We start from the raw sequence: 15,668 nt of genomic DNA on the forward strand, positions 1-15,668 counted from the left end.
CTGGGTACATTTAAACACACGGGCAGTTGTGGCGTTAAAAATGACCTTTAGTAACTTTTTGTACTACTTACTTGTTCTTCATTTACTGCTGTCTTGACTTCATCTTGACTACTTTAGGACAAATCAGTGACTCAATTTCAACTATTTAATAGATAGTAATGACTCACAGATCATCTAAATGTCATAAATTGTGCCAAAATTCTATGCAATCTAATTTTAGGAAAAATCACTTTGCATAGATCACAACTGGAAATGGCTTACTAGAAAAAGTGCAAAATTTCTATCTGAATTCTGGCATAAATTCTTTAGTACTTAAATTAGGACAACCAATAATTGGCATAGAGTTAGAGAAAAGTCTCTATCCCTGCACCACATTTCTCATCCAGTCTGAGCCCCTATTGATAAATCTGGTACAGGACTAGATACCCTGTCTAAATTTACAGAATTAGTAAATCTGCAACACCCTTGTCAAATCCTGAGGTTGTTACTCGCTACTAAGCCCAATAAATAGAATCTGATTTAAATTGCACTAAGGATAACATAATTATAGACTTCCAACAAGTAACCAATAGTGAGAAAAATTATAACGCAATCACATATTTAGGCCCCTTTCATATGAGTGAGTTCCACGCGTTAGACTTGCAGCGTGCATCAGCGAGAGCACCCGTCCTGACCTCCCAGCACTGCTGAGGTAACATAGCATTATATTGATTTATGATGCTATGTAACCCTTATAGTTCTGGAAAGTATTGAATAAAACTGACAGCATTAAGGATTACATAGCGTCATAAATCAATATAATGCTATGCGACCCCGGCAGTGCTGGGAGGTCAGGACGGGTGCTCTAGCTGACACATGCTGCGAGTCCAACGCGTGGAACTTGCTCGTGTGAAAGGGGCCTTACTGAGACTAAATAGACTCTAAGAAGTTCTTTATTTTATTTAAGTGTATTTCATTCTGTATAGTTTTAAAGTGTTTAACATGTATTTACTTTCCAGAACTTGCACCCGACGTAGCAAAATTTAGAATGGATGTAAAATATATTTGGCAATACATAAAGTGCAAATATATAACATTTTGGAAGCTTCAATACAATTCCACATACCTTCCACTGAGAAGAAAACCAACCATTCCGGCCAGAATAATAATCCCCACAGTGACTGACACTGCTATAATAGGAATCTGACTCTGATCACCAGTTGCTGCAAATGCTGAATAGACAGACAGAAAACAAAGACTATGGTTTCAGTTTCATGCAACATATAGAGAGACAGCAATATTTACAAAACCAGTCAAATGAAAATCTGCTTAGATTATTGCTTTTCTCAATACTGTGTAGATAAAAACATTCCTCCAACTAAAAATTAATAGGATACCTATCATGTTCAATAGAATCTGAAGGCAGCATGCTATAGAGCAGGAGATGCTAAAAAGACTGATATATACTTTTTTGGCAACAATATTTAATATAACTTGTAATTTTATTCACTTAGATCCCTACTCTATCTATGCTTAGGAGTCCAATTGGTGGTCCAATGAAAGGTTGATTCGGATTGGCTGCTATGGGCAACTAAGCTAGTTCTACTTTACACCAGTTTGATAAATGCAAATGTCTTTAAAAAAAGCTCCCAAATAGGAACAAACTAATAGTTTGAAATAACACTTTGTGCTAAGCCACACCCTAATAGCACATCCCTTTTTTACCCACATAAACGGACAGTATTTTCTGTTGCGAAAGGTAGGAACCTTAATACATCTCATCCCATACTAAAAACTACAAAAAATACCAAAATTGTGTTTGCCCACATCGCACCTATTAAAAACAGAAAAAAAAAGCAATAAAAATGGTACCAATGAAAACTACAAATGATTGTGCTAAAATCAAGCCCTCCTACATTTATGCCATCAGAAAAATAAATATGTTGTGGATCTTGGAGTGCAGCGACACAAAAGCAATTTTGTTTAAATGTGTTTTTATTGTGCACATAGTATAACAAGTTATCATGTTATTTTTACCATATTTAAAACGCTGTAAGAATAAATACAATAAAAAACAATGTTGAAATTGCTGTATATTTCTTCCCCCCTCCAAAAAGAATTATACATTTTTTTTAATACATAATATGTACCCCAAAATGGTTCCTATAGAAACTATAACTCATCTCGCAAATTGAAGGTCAATTTAATATCTAAACTGAAGAGAAAAAAAAGTTATGATTGCTGGAACACCATGGAAAATGATGCTGGTCCTTAAGGGCTATGAACACCTTTGGGGCATTTTTTCTATTATTGCATTGTACTCATTATGAGGTAAAAACTATTTTTTCAATTGGTCTTAATTAAAAATATGGAGTCATTTTCTCTGTACAGAGCTAAGATGCTCTATTAGCAGAATCTGAATTTTCTGTCTCTTCTGTCAGGCAGAGAGCTGACGTGCTCCTTATCTCTGCTCACTTTATAAACACTCATTAAAGCACAATCCTTATCTTTCTGATAAGAATGTGGATTAAATAAGTGTTTATGACCGCCTAATAATTTAGAGATAAGGGTTAATAGATGACCAGCACAAAATGAAAGTAGGAGTCACACAGCTTTAAAAACGGTTAACCCTTTGTGACATAACGGCTCAATATTTTTAATTAAGACCAATTGAAAAAATGATTTTTAGCTCAAAATGAGTACAATGAGTTAGTTTTAGTCTTAGTTTTATACACTAAGTGGTTAAAATGTACTTGACCTTTGCGCAAAATATATTTATTTGACTTCTACAATAAAAAAGTGATATTTTAAAGATAAATTTTCCAATTTCAATGTGACTGCTGGGGGAGGCGGTGTTAAAAACATGATGATATTTACACCCCCTTCTCCCACATCAAATGAGATGAGAAAGCAAGATCCAGCATGTTAACTTATCCAAGTGAGTGACACGAATGAGGTCTCTTCTCTTAATGCAAGGGACCTGGGAGAGGAAATCTGGAGCTTTGTAAGAATGACAGTTCCCTGTTATGGTATTGATCTGCTGACTCTTTCCGCTAACCATTACATGGACATGAGCTGACAGTAATTAAAATGACTTACACACTGGGCTGGTTTCAAACTCAAATCTGCGGCTGAAGGCACCGTACCCTGCAGCCGTGCGTGCTCGGATCTGGAATATGTAGGATGATGCAGACTTCAGTCCCTCTGCTGTGATTTCTGTTTCCTTGGACTTGATAATTGTGTAGCTAGTTTCCTGGTCCTTTATATATATAGAGAGAGAAAACTGAAATTTCTTAAAATGATGGGAAAAAACGACAACTTTGATTTTAGATGCAAATCCATTTTAGGGTCCATATGATCTAAATTCAGTCCAGTTAAGGCTGAGTTCATATAAGCGTTCAGCCTTTCCATTCTCCTGCTCCATTATAGGACCAGGAGTACAGAAAGGACGGATTCGGCACATAACTTTGCCAAACGAAGCCTACGGACCTCATGGACTATAATGGGGTCTGTTAGGTTTTCGCTCAGAGGAAGATTTCTGAAGCAGAGACAAAAGTTGTGCATGCAGGACTTAATGGATCCCATTGTAGTCTATGGGGTCCGCAGGCTCCGTTCGGCTCAGTTATGTGCCGAATCCGTCCTTTACGTTCTTCTACTCCTATAACAGAGCAGGAGAACGGAAAGGATGAACGTTGATGTGAACTCAGCCTAAGCTGTGAGATGTCTATGTCAGCCACCATAAAAAGACCACTAACTTGTGGAGCATTATTTATAGCCATATGAAGCTGCATAATAATTCATTATGGTTTGTTGTTTTTTAAATTTAGGAAAAAGTATATTCTAAATAGGTGTGAATTTCTCCACTGAAAACATATAAACTCAATAAACTCAGCTTAAACAGGAAATCAATCTCTCCCCTATAGCTGACTTCCTGGAAACTACAGGATATTATCGCCAATCAAATCCCTCCTGGCAGCTCTCAGATCCGTCACCACCCTCCATGTTCTTCTGTATAGCTCTGTATTCTGTTGAAGATATAATGTCTCCCCTATGTAAAGGACCAAGAGTGCAGATATATAGTAGGTGAGTGTATAAAGTGACTAGCTGCAGTTATATAAACCTCCTCACTCACACTGCCTGTCTGTACTATATGTGTGTGCTGACTCTCCAGTGTAGTTCTATGTGATGTAGCTTCACACTGGTCTCATTGCCTCCTAAAAGCTGACAAGCGAGAGAGAGAGAGAGATGACAGGGAGGAGAGGGCAGACAGGCTCAAGCTGCATCACATAGAAGAACATGGAAACTCTGCAGTGTGAAGGGACAACAGCTCTGTGTCACTAATCTGTCATGGTTGTCATTACACAGAGCAGTGCAGTGTGGTGACTATGCCCCCTCTGTCTCTGCAAAGGCAGAAATGATGGGAAATGTAGGATTTATTAATAAAAACCATATCTGAGGGGAACAGTGAATCAAGATGGCAGACAACCCACAAATGGCACATAAAATAAACAGACATACACAAGGCATACACAAGAGCCTCTATCTTATTACTGAATAATTGCCCACCCTGCACTATATACACTTTAACAGATGATGGAAAGGATCTATTCTGCAACATTCACATTAACTCTGGTTTGCTATAAATTCCATTAAAAAACTATGAATAAAAAAAAGAAAGTGCAAGACATTTGTGTCCACTTCAATTTGATGATTAACAATTGACAGTTTACTTTTGGCACTGCAGCACCTGATTTGCCAATAGGTCAATGACAAACATTTGTAATGCAGTCTTCTCACACAGGGGACTTAAAGCACAGATATGGCTGTGAAGATGGTGCGACTGCCTGTAGAGTCAGTGGCTGCCATATAGGCACTCATTCCCAACATGCAACACTCACTAAGGTCCATACTTTGTCATATGCTGAGCCATTGAATGGGTTAGCCCAGGAAAAATGTTTATCGCCTATACACAGAAGAGGTGATAAATGTATAACTGCTAAGGGTCCAGCCACTGGGACCTCCATCAATCACTAGAGGTTCCCCTACAAATGGAGAAGTGCTATGCATGTGTGACCACTGCAGTTCTATGGTCCTGTCAGAGATAGACAATCCCATAGACAGTAAATCTGCACCAGCTCCCCATTCATACAGGTGACTAGAAGACACCATTCTAACATTTTGCATAATTGGTTTAACCCTATGTTCTAAGACTCTAAAACTGTATTTTTCAAGTTCTCTTTCTAAATGTATTAAACCGCAGATTTCCATTCTGATTTGTCTGCTTTGCTCACTTCCATCGTAACAGTTTATATCACTTCATTTTTAGTAAGACTCTCTTATCACATCACATAATTGCTTTTGCCTCTGGCACAGTACAGGAGGAGAGAAAAATTCCAGATGCACACACCGTTAGCACGTTGCAGACACTTTCATTTCCTGTGTTTTGTTTCCGGCTTTATCAAAATAATCAATGACTTATAGTCGGCATTTTAAGTAAATTTTTTACATGCAAAATGATTTCCTTTACTGTCTGAGACCCATATTCCAACACAGTGTAACAATAGGCTATAAAAGAATACATAAGAGCAGCATCATATCTTTTATATCAATTCATTAGAGTGACCTTTATTCAGATGAGCAAAGTCTGCCAATATCTCCGACCTGAACTTTTAATGTGTTTTCCCAAGCCAACGTGCCAACACTAATGAAAAACACACACTGGAAGTCACCCTGGTAATTTACTGCAGACACAATCAATTAGTAATCAATTTCCCTATGTAGTTGATGGCTCCCCAACCAAGAAGAGTTAGTGAGAGCAAATAACACAAAGATATAATTGTACATTACAGAAGGTCAGACCTTTTCAAAGTATTTGATCTCATATTCCAGGATGATACCGTTGGGTCTCTCGGGTTCCTGCCAAGACAAGGAAATGCTATTTCTGGAAATTTTTCCTTTCTTCACATGAGTGACTGGAGAAGGCGCTGTGGATAGAAAGCAAAAAATCATTGGGAGCTAAGTGTTTTCTTTTTTTGCTTTTAGTTATAGTAAAACGGCAAGTAGTATAAAGGTTTCATAGTGAGGAATTGAACTTTAGCTACAATGATTTTGGAGTGCTGCACCTTTTTTTTCAATCTATCTATCTATCTATCTATCTATCTATCTATCTATCTCATATCAATCCAGGATCGAACTGGCCCAGGAGACTACCAGAGGATCCACCGGTGGGTCCAGTCTCTAAAGTAATAGTGGGCCCCAAAGGTCCAGGAGAAAAAAAACTGTCTAATAAGCTAATCAATTGCTACTAGAGTCTAGTTCTGTGATTAAAAACCTATTAAATTTGATTGATGATATAGGATTTTGGCTCTGAGAATAATCTATCCTCTGGTGGGCCCAAGAAACCTATCTATCTATCTATCTATCTATCTATCTATCTATCTATCTATCTTTCTATCTATCTATCTGTCCAAGACAGAAGCACTTCCAATAGATAAAGCAACCAGGTGGCAGTGACAAGGTCCCAGATAAAGAGGTCCATTGAAATAATAAAAAAAAGGCACAGCACTTCATTGTCTATATATACATTAAATAGTTTCGCTGATAAACAACATTTCTCACCTATCCACAAGATGATCACTGGGAACCTGACTGCTGGGATCCCCCCCCCCCCCCCCCAAGATCATGAGACTGGTGCCTAAGGCTACTTTCACAATAGCATTTTTTGCGGATCCGTCATGGATCAATGCAAAAACGCTTCCGTTACAATAATACAACCGCATGCATCCGTCATGAACAGATCATGTTGTATTATGTCTTCTATAGCCATGACGGATCCGTCTTGAACTGCATTGAAAGTCAATGGTGGGCGGATCCATTTTCTATTGTGCCAGATTGTGTCAGAGAAAACTTTGTCAGGCGGACAGCAAAACGCTGCAGGCAACGTTTTGGTGTCCGCCTCCAGAGTGGAATGGTAACTAAACGGAGGCAAACTGATCCATTCTGAGCAGATAATTTTCCATTCAGAATGCATTAGAGCAAAACTGATCCATTTTGGACCGCTTTTGAGAGCCCTAAACAGATCTCACAAATGGAAAGCCAAAACGCTAATGTGAAAGTAGTCTAAGTCCCCTGCCAAGTATGTTCTCATGATTGCTGAGGATCCCGGCAGTCAAACTCCAGAAAATCATATATTTATCATCTATCCTATTAGAAGGTGAGAAATATTTGTAAGGAAAATGTCTTCAATATGTATAGAAATCAATGCCTCAAATAGAATATACAATAAAATAACAGCAAACTGTAAAAAGTAGGAGACTGCATTGAAAATGGCAGAAAAAAAGCTGTAATCATTTTTTCCCATTCAGCACACATTTCATTAATAGTAACATAAACCTAAAGAAAGAATGACCAGTGTATCCACCAAAACCATTCACCTCTTCCCAATGTTCCTGCAGACCCTGAATAAAACCAACATTAAAAGAAGAAACACTATACGGAGAGTAGTTGATAAAGCTGGTAATTTTACCCCTTTGAGCTTTCTTTAATAGAAGTGTTAAAGTGTAACAGTGCGATAAAGACCAATTAAGTATATCAAATCGATCCCCAAGGTATTCAGATGACAGTGTCTTTGTATCCGATGCACATCTGCGTTACAATAAACTGCACTGGAGTAGAAAGGTAAAAGTATTTAGGAGTTTTCTTTCTTAAACAGAACGTAATTTAATCTCAGCATCCACACAAAGCCTGCAATCATTCCATCTTAAAAGTCTGCAACTGGATACCATATGATAGAAAGAAAAAAGTGCAATCGCACAGGAACCTGTTTTAAAAGGTCATTAATTCTTCAAGGGCAGATTTCGTAGTATATTAGACGACCCTTCCACATTCACATTCACTAAACTATGCTCTAATATTTCTCTGGAAAAAAACAACATAAACAGTCCATTTTCTTCTGAAAGTTGTTCTTTAGTTTGACACTGAAATCATACTATGCATTTTCTGCAGCCATAAGGTTCTACTCGGTGTGATAAATAAATAGATAGATAGATAGATAGATAGATATTAGATAGATAGATAGATAGATAGATAGATAGATAGATAGATAAAAGAAAGTTGAGTGACTGGTGGCTGGGGCCCCTTATATCGCTTTTCATCTTACGGTGCTGTTTTTTTCCCCTTTTTTTCCCCCTGTGAGCCTTCACACAAGACCATTGGCAGAAAAATAAAATAAATTATGACTCTCAGAAAGTAAAAACATGAATTTATTTTCAAAAATGCAAAAAAAAACTGTATAATTTGCAATTCTGTAGCCATAGTGATCAGCAGACTAAATTCAACATGTTACTTTTACCACACAGTGGAAGCCATACAAAAAAAAAAGAAGAAAAGGACGGAAATCATTAATTTCTAACGATAATTTGTTTTCCCTTAGTCCTAACAGCAGCACAGATGGGGTCAACCACCCCCTGTGGACTGGTAGGACCGTCGGAATTATTAATGAGCCCAAGTAAATAAAACAATAAACAATTAAGTATCCCCTATAAAGGAGGGAATCACCCCCAGCCCACTGTGTTATGGTAAGAAGAAAACTAGACTTACAAGGGTGGGATGGATATTTGTGTGCTGCTGGGAAAACAAATTATCGTTGGAAATTAATGATTCCCATACATCCTACAGATGGGGAGATAGCAAGAAGAAGCCCTAGGGAGGGCCCTCATGCCTGGCAGAATCAAGTATAGTCTGCCCAAAGGCCGAGTATTCAGCTAATCTGGCATCCAATCTATAATGGGAGATGAATGTTGATTCAGAGCTCTAGGAGGCAGACTTGCAAATCATGTCGAGAGGAAGAAGACTCCTCTCGGCAAAAGAAGTAGCTACTTAGTAGAGCCCTAGTAGAATGGGCCTTCACAAACCCTGGAGGGTCCAGAGATTGGAAAACAAAGGATTTCCTAATAGCCTCCTTAATCCATCTACTGATGGATGGTTTAGATGCCTTACAGCCTTTAAACTTACCGGCAAACAGGATTAGAAGATTTTCATCTTTCCTGAACACATAGATCCGGAGGCATCTGGAGATGTCCAGAGGATGTCTAACAGGTTCCTCGGAGGAGGTAGAAGGTGTAGAACAAAACCGGGAGGGATATCACCTGGTTTATATTCTGGAACAAAGGAACTTTAGGCCTAAAGTAGGGGAGAAATCTTAGAAGGACCCGGTCTTGCAAAAAGATGGTATAGGGCTCGTGGGCTGAGAGAGCTTGAAGCTCAGAGACCCTCTTGGCCGAAGTCACTGCAAGAAGAAAAACAAGTTTCCATGTGACGAACTTGAAATACACCTCCTCCAAAGGCTCAAGGGGGGGGATGCTAAGCCCTTGAGAACTACTGATAAATCCCAGAAAAAGACCTGTTGAGGACAACTGAGATGGCTGAAACTTGAACCCTCAGAGTAGATGGAGCAAGGCCTTTGTCATGGCCGTCTTGCAGGAACTGAAGGATGGCGGAGAGGGGCGGATGTGCAGACGCCACCTCCTTTTAGGTACACCAGGATGAGAATATACTCATAATTCATGAGTAAGCTCTCTTGGTAGAGTCCGCTCTTGAATGAGACAGCGTTCTCAGGACCGACTCTGAAAGCTCTTCTATTCTGGAAAGGGACTGATTAACCTCCAGGCTGTCAGGTTGAACCTGTGCAGATCTGAGCAGAGGTGAATGTCCTACGACACCAGGGTCTGCTGAGGGGGGAGCCTCCAATATTGCTCTCAACTCATTTGGGTGAGCTGGGTAAACCAAGATCTCTTCGGCCAAAACGATATGATGGCTATCACCAAGGCCTGATCCTGACGGATTTTCATCAATACCCTCGGAATCATGGAAAACGGAGGGAAGATGTAAGCCTGAACCTCCGGGATATTGACAGAGCATCTATCGCCATTGGGTTGTCCTCCCTGTAAAGGGGGAAAAACCTCTCCACCTTGGCGTTGAACCTTGTTGCCATAAGATCCACCTCTGGCATCCCCCACTTGAGGACTATCTGCTTGAATATCTCTGGATGTAAAGACCACTCCACTGTTGGAAGACCGCGGCTCAGCCGATCCGCTATCATATTGAGGGAGCCTCGAATGTGGATCGAAGATAAGTGGGAAAGGTTCGACTCTGCCCAATCCAGAATCACACCGATCTCTGATAGGAGGAGAGGTGATGTTGTGCCTCCCTGCTTGTTGATGTAAAGTACTGCAGTCATATTGTCTGACTGGACTTTCACATCTTTGCCCCAGATCTGAGGGGCGAAATGAAGGAGGGCTAGCTCGAATCTCGCGGAGATTGGATGAGAGAAGCCGCTCCTGAAGAGACCAGGTTCCGTGAACTGGTGAGTCGTCTAGGTGAGCGCCCCAGCCTACTTGGCATGCATCTGTTGTCAATATGATCCAAGTTGGCTGAGTCATAGACTTCCCATCTAAAAGATGGAACCACCATCTGAGGGAATACCGAGTTCGCCAAACAGGGAGCATAGGGAGTTTAGTACGGAAGGGCTGCCATTCCACTTGGAGAGGACCTCCGACTGTAGAGGGCAGAGGTGCCATAGAGCCCAAGGGACTGCTTCAGCAGATGCTGACATGAGCCCCAACATCTTCATGAGAGTCCGAATAGGGACTCGCCGAGGAACGGATAGGAACTTTGCCATGTTCTGTATCCGGGATCTTCTTTCTGGAGTCAACTGGAGAGACATCCCAACGGAGTCGATTATGAAGCCTAGATATCTTACCGAAGTTGACGGGCTCACGTTGCTACTTCTGCCAGTTGATGATCCAACCCAGGCAAAACAGAAAGGAGATTGCTACATGAAGATGGTGGGTTAGGACCGCTAGAGAACAGTCTTTCAAAAGCCAATCGTTCAGATAAGGAATAATGTTCAGTCCTTGAAGTCTTAAAGCCGCCACCACAGAAACCACCACTTTGGTAAAAGTGTGAGGGGCAGAAGAAATGCCAAAAGGAAGGGCAACAAACTGAAGCTGTCTGGTGACACCAGAAACCGGCACTGCAATCATAAGATATTTCCTGGAAGCAGGATGAATCGGGATGTGCAGATATGCATCTTTGAGGTCCAGGGTTGCCATCATGTCCCCAGGATTGAGAACGTGAACACTGACCTGATGGTCTCCATACGAAACTTCCCCTTCCTTATATACCGATTGAAATACCTCAGATCGATAATCATCAGGAGATCTTCTGACGTCTTGGGAACCAGAAAAACTGGTGAGTAGATCCCTAAGCCCCGTTCCCCTGCCAGAACCTCTTACAGAGCCCCCTTGTGGATGTAGTCCTGAATGTAAGCCTCCAGAACCGACTGCTTGGCAGCTTGTAAGAGCTTGGTCTTGATGAACTTGTCTGGAGGAAGTGGGAGAGATGGCCCCTGACAGGTAGATGAGGCAGAGGAATGGGGAAGCTTACTAGCAGGACGGCAGGAGTAACGGGAGTCATCCAAGAGCCTCAAGGAGGCCCGTAGTCAGGAGGTGGATTTTATATCCTTGGCTCCTTCGCGAGAGCACTTCGAACCCCTTCTCTGCTCTCCCCAGTCCTTTCGAGCTCTTGACTGCTGGCCAGACCTACCTCCGCGGTCCTGTCTGCCCCGCCCTCGAAAGGACTGTTGGGGAAGACTCTTCCCCTTTTATCTGATAGGCCTTCCATAATTCTATCAAGCTCTGAGCCGAACAAACGGCTGGGCTCAAAGGGAAGGCCACATAAGTTGTATTTAGAGGAGTTGTCAGCGACCTATGGCTTAAGCCACAAAGGCCTACGGGGCGCTGAGACAAGGGCCATGGATTTGGCCACCAATTTCAGCTGAAGCTGCGCAGTATCGCACATGAAATCCGTAGCCAGGATAATGGTCTTGAAGGCAGCCAGAATGTCGTCATGAGGCGAGTCTGGAGGAACGTAGAAACCTCGGTAGCAGCAATAGCTGTAGAAGCGGATGCTGCGGCTGCCGTGTAACCTCTTCTCAGAGTGCACTCCGCTCTCCTGTCAAGGGGATCCTGCAGACTAGATCCATCAACTGCTGGAACCAGAGTGCGTCTGGACAATTTGGCAATAGCCATGTCCACCTTGAGAATGGAACCCCATGATTCCACCAAGGATTTAGCCATCGGGAACATGGTTCTAAATTTCTTGGTTAGAACTGGACCTTTCTCAGGTTTCTTACACTCTGTACGCATGACAGAGAGGAGGGTCTGATCCACTTTAAAGACACGTGGTGCCCGACTAGTGGAATCGGAAGGCTCCCCCGGGTCAACATCATGGTCCCCCGACCTGATGGACTTGAGTAGCTTTTGTGTCTTTTCTGTAGGAAAAAAACACGAGGTAAGCTCCTCATCTGAGGGGGAAGAAACTAAGGAGACCACAGAGGGTCTCTCCACCGGAGCAGAGGTCTCCATAGGCATCTGAGCAGGAGTAGGAAGCCTTTCATCAAGCAGGTTCACAACTCCCTTGATGGACCCATCCACATAGCTCTTCACCCATGCATACATGTTCTGCATGGTAGGTTCACCCGAAGGTTAGACCCTTGGTCAGCAGCTGTCACACCTGGAGTAGGGATAGCTATCCTCCAAAGGAGTGCTACAATCGTAGCAGGAAAAATGCTTCTTCTTAGAAACCGACGTTTTGTTATCAGTATCCCGCGGAGAAGACATCACTGTGGGAAGAAAAGACAAATAAAATATTTGTATATTAAAAAGAAATGTTACTAAGCAGAAAAGGTAAGAGGCAGATCAGATGAAGCTGAAAAAAAAGGGCCAGACGAAGAACAAAGCACCAATAAGCAGAGAAAACATCAGCTTATAGGGACTCTGGGAGCAAGCTAAAAAGCATGTGCAGCCAGAGACCGAGTTGGTGCACAATGCTTCCTTAAATAGGGAAGAGGCTGGACCCAGAAGAAAAAACCCCGCCCCAGGTGGGGGAAAAAATAACCACTATATAAACATATAAATCGATGCCACCTAGCAGGGCAAGGAATAACAAAAAATCCTCCCAACAGGAGGAAAGAAATAAATAACAATAATATCCCCGGCGAATGTGAAACACGCCACGAGGAAAACCTGGAAGCGACGTCAGAGGCCACTCCAACGCCACCTCTGGAAGAATGCGGCGCCCTGCACCTGTACTCTCGCAAGCACCATCAGCTAGCACATCCACATCTGTGTCCCAGCGCAGCGTACAGATGTCCATACCCCAAGACTTTGAACGAAAGCGCAAATAACCAGCCACCCACCCACAGGCCATAGCACTAAATGCGCACCTTTCCAAATCACTGGCCCTGGAAATGTTGTCATTTAGGCTTGTGGACACTGAGGCTTTCGGCAGCCTGATGGCGGCGGCCGTCTCTTGTTACTCAGTCCACAACCGCCACTATTTTTCAAGGTGTGCCAGGCTCGCCTTACACCAGCATGTGTCCCGTAACATCACCATTGCCCTGACCAACACCGATATTGGGAAGGTCCACTTAACGACTGACACATGAACAAGTTCTTGTGGCCAGGGATGCTACATTTTCCTGACGGCATACTGGGTGAACGTTGTGGAGGCCGGGAGCAAGTCGTACCCTGGGATGGCACAGGTGCTACCGACGACAAGGATTGTGGGCCCTACTTCCATCAGGATTTCAGCCACCACCTACATTAGTGGCTGCAACCCCCCCCCCTTCTCCTCCACTTCCACCTCTGAATTCTCATCTTGCAGCACCAGCCAGCCATCAGTCAGTAGCTGGAAGCAGTGTAGCACTGTAGCAGGGAAGCGGCAACAGGCCAAGCTAAAACTTATTTGCTTAGGTGACAAACAGCACATTGCTTTAGAGCTGGGCCAGGGTATATGGGACCAGACTGAGCTGTGGCTCACGCCACTCAACCGAGAACCAGGCATGGTTGTGTCTGATAATGGCCGTAACTTGGTGGCGGCTTTGGAGCTCGGCAAACTCACATACATACCATGCCTAGCCCACGTGTTAAACTTAGTGGTTCAGTGGTTTCTCAAAACCTACCCCAATTTGCCTGAACTACTGGTGAAGATGCGCCGCGTGTGTGCCCATTTCCGAAAGTCATCTATAGCTGCCGCCGGTCTGGCAGCGCTGCAGCAGCGCTTGCAATTGCCAGCCCATCGCCCTGGAACTCGACATTCCACATGTTGTCCAGACTTTGTGAGCAGCAGAGGGCAGTAGTGGAATACCAGCTGCAACATGGTTGTCGCATTTCCAGTCAGCTTTCGCTCTTCACAAGGGAAGAGTGGGCATGGATGTCTGACCTCTGTGAGGTTTTACGCAACTTTGAGGAATCAACACAGATGGTGAGCTGCGATGCCGCTATTATTAGCGTAACCATCCCACTTCTGTGTCCACTGAAACGCTCACTGCTCACAATGAAGGCGGACGCTTTGCATGTGGAAGAGGTGGAAATGGGGAGGACAGTACACAGGGTGATATCCAGACCACCCTCATTTCGTCTTCTTATCACAAATTGGATGATGATGGTGAGGAGGAGCAGGAGCCGGTTGCCTCCGCTACAAAAGGTAGTACCCATAGCAGGTTTGTTCCATATGTTCAGCATGGATGGGCAGAAGAGGAGAAAGAGGATGAGAAGATTGAGAGTCATTATGATGAGGACAGTGAAGTCTTGTCTGTTGGGACTCTGGCACACCTGGCTGACTTTATGTTATGCTGCCTTTCCCATGACCCTCACGTTGTACGCATTTTGGCCAACACCAATTACTGGTTGTTCATCCCTTCTCAACCCCCGCTACAAAGAGAACTCATCTCTTATTCCTGTGGTGGAGAAGACTACCAAAATTGTGCAATACCAGAAGGTCCTTGTGGAAAAATTGCTAAAAAAAAGTACGTAGTTCCTTGGGCAACTGAGGAGGGGAGACGAGGGGAACACACAGCAGTTCCAACAGAGGCAGGGCAACACTCTCCAAGGCCTGGGACAGTTTCATGACACCCCGCCAGCACCCTCATCCTGATGCGTGGCCTACTGTTACAAGGAGGGAAAAATTTGGGAAGATGGTGAAGGAGTACGCAGAAGACCTTGTCTGCGTCCTCAATGATCCCTCTGTGCCTTACAACTATTGGGTGTCCAAGCTGGACATGTGGTACGAACGCTCTACGCCTTGGAGGTGTTGGCCTGCCCTGCCACCAGCGTTTTGTTAGAGCGGGTATTTAGTCCGCCTTTCAACTGAAAATGCTGACCGGTTGACTCTTATCAAAATAAATGTGGCCTGGATTACCCCGATTTCTCTACTCCAACAGAGGAAAGCGGCTGAACATAAAGGCACTTTAAATGTGGCTTTTATGGTGTATTGAATGCAATGTATTCCCATGCACCCCTTCAACCACAAAAAACGGTATATGGTTCAATCTTCCTTTTCTTGTCCTTCTCCTCCATCTTATCAACATGCTCAGCAGCACACCCTCAACCATAATTTTTTCAATGGTCAGCTCAGCAGCAGGCCCTTAACCATAATTTTTTCCATGGTCAGATCAGCAGCAGGCACTCGCCCATAATTTTTTCCATAATCAGATCAGCAGCAGGACCCCGCCCCTAATGTTTTACAGAGTCAGCTCACCAACAGACCCTCAACCATAAATTTTTTAATAGGTAGCTCAGCAGGAGCAGACTCTCAACCATAATGTTTTAGATGGTCTGATCAGCAGC

At 43.0% G+C, this 15,668-nt stretch overlaps 1 protein-coding gene across 1 annotated transcript in view; it reads right to left on the bottom strand.

Annotated features, from left to right (window-relative positions):
• EPHA5 (EPH receptor A5) overlaps positions 1-15,668 on the bottom strand; it is a 475,337-nt gene that overhangs the window by 89,183 nt on the left and 370,486 nt on the right. Inside the window, exons 6-8 of the mRNA XM_040418046.1 lie at positions 5,839-5,963; positions 3,079-3,238; positions 1,106-1,211 (exon numbers count right to left, since the gene is read on the bottom strand). Of these exons, the coding sequence (XP_040273980.1) occupies positions 1,106-1,211; positions 3,079-3,238; positions 5,839-5,963 (391 nt within the window). The remainder of the gene's footprint in view (positions 1-1,105; positions 1,212-3,078; positions 3,239-5,838; positions 5,964-15,668) is intronic.

This window comes from Bufo bufo, chromosome 2, assembly GCF_905171765.1.
Source record: "Bufo bufo chromosome 2, aBufBuf1.1, whole genome shotgun sequence".
NCBI classification, from domain to species: Eukaryota; Metazoa; Chordata; class Amphibia; order Anura; family Bufonidae; genus Bufo; species Bufo bufo.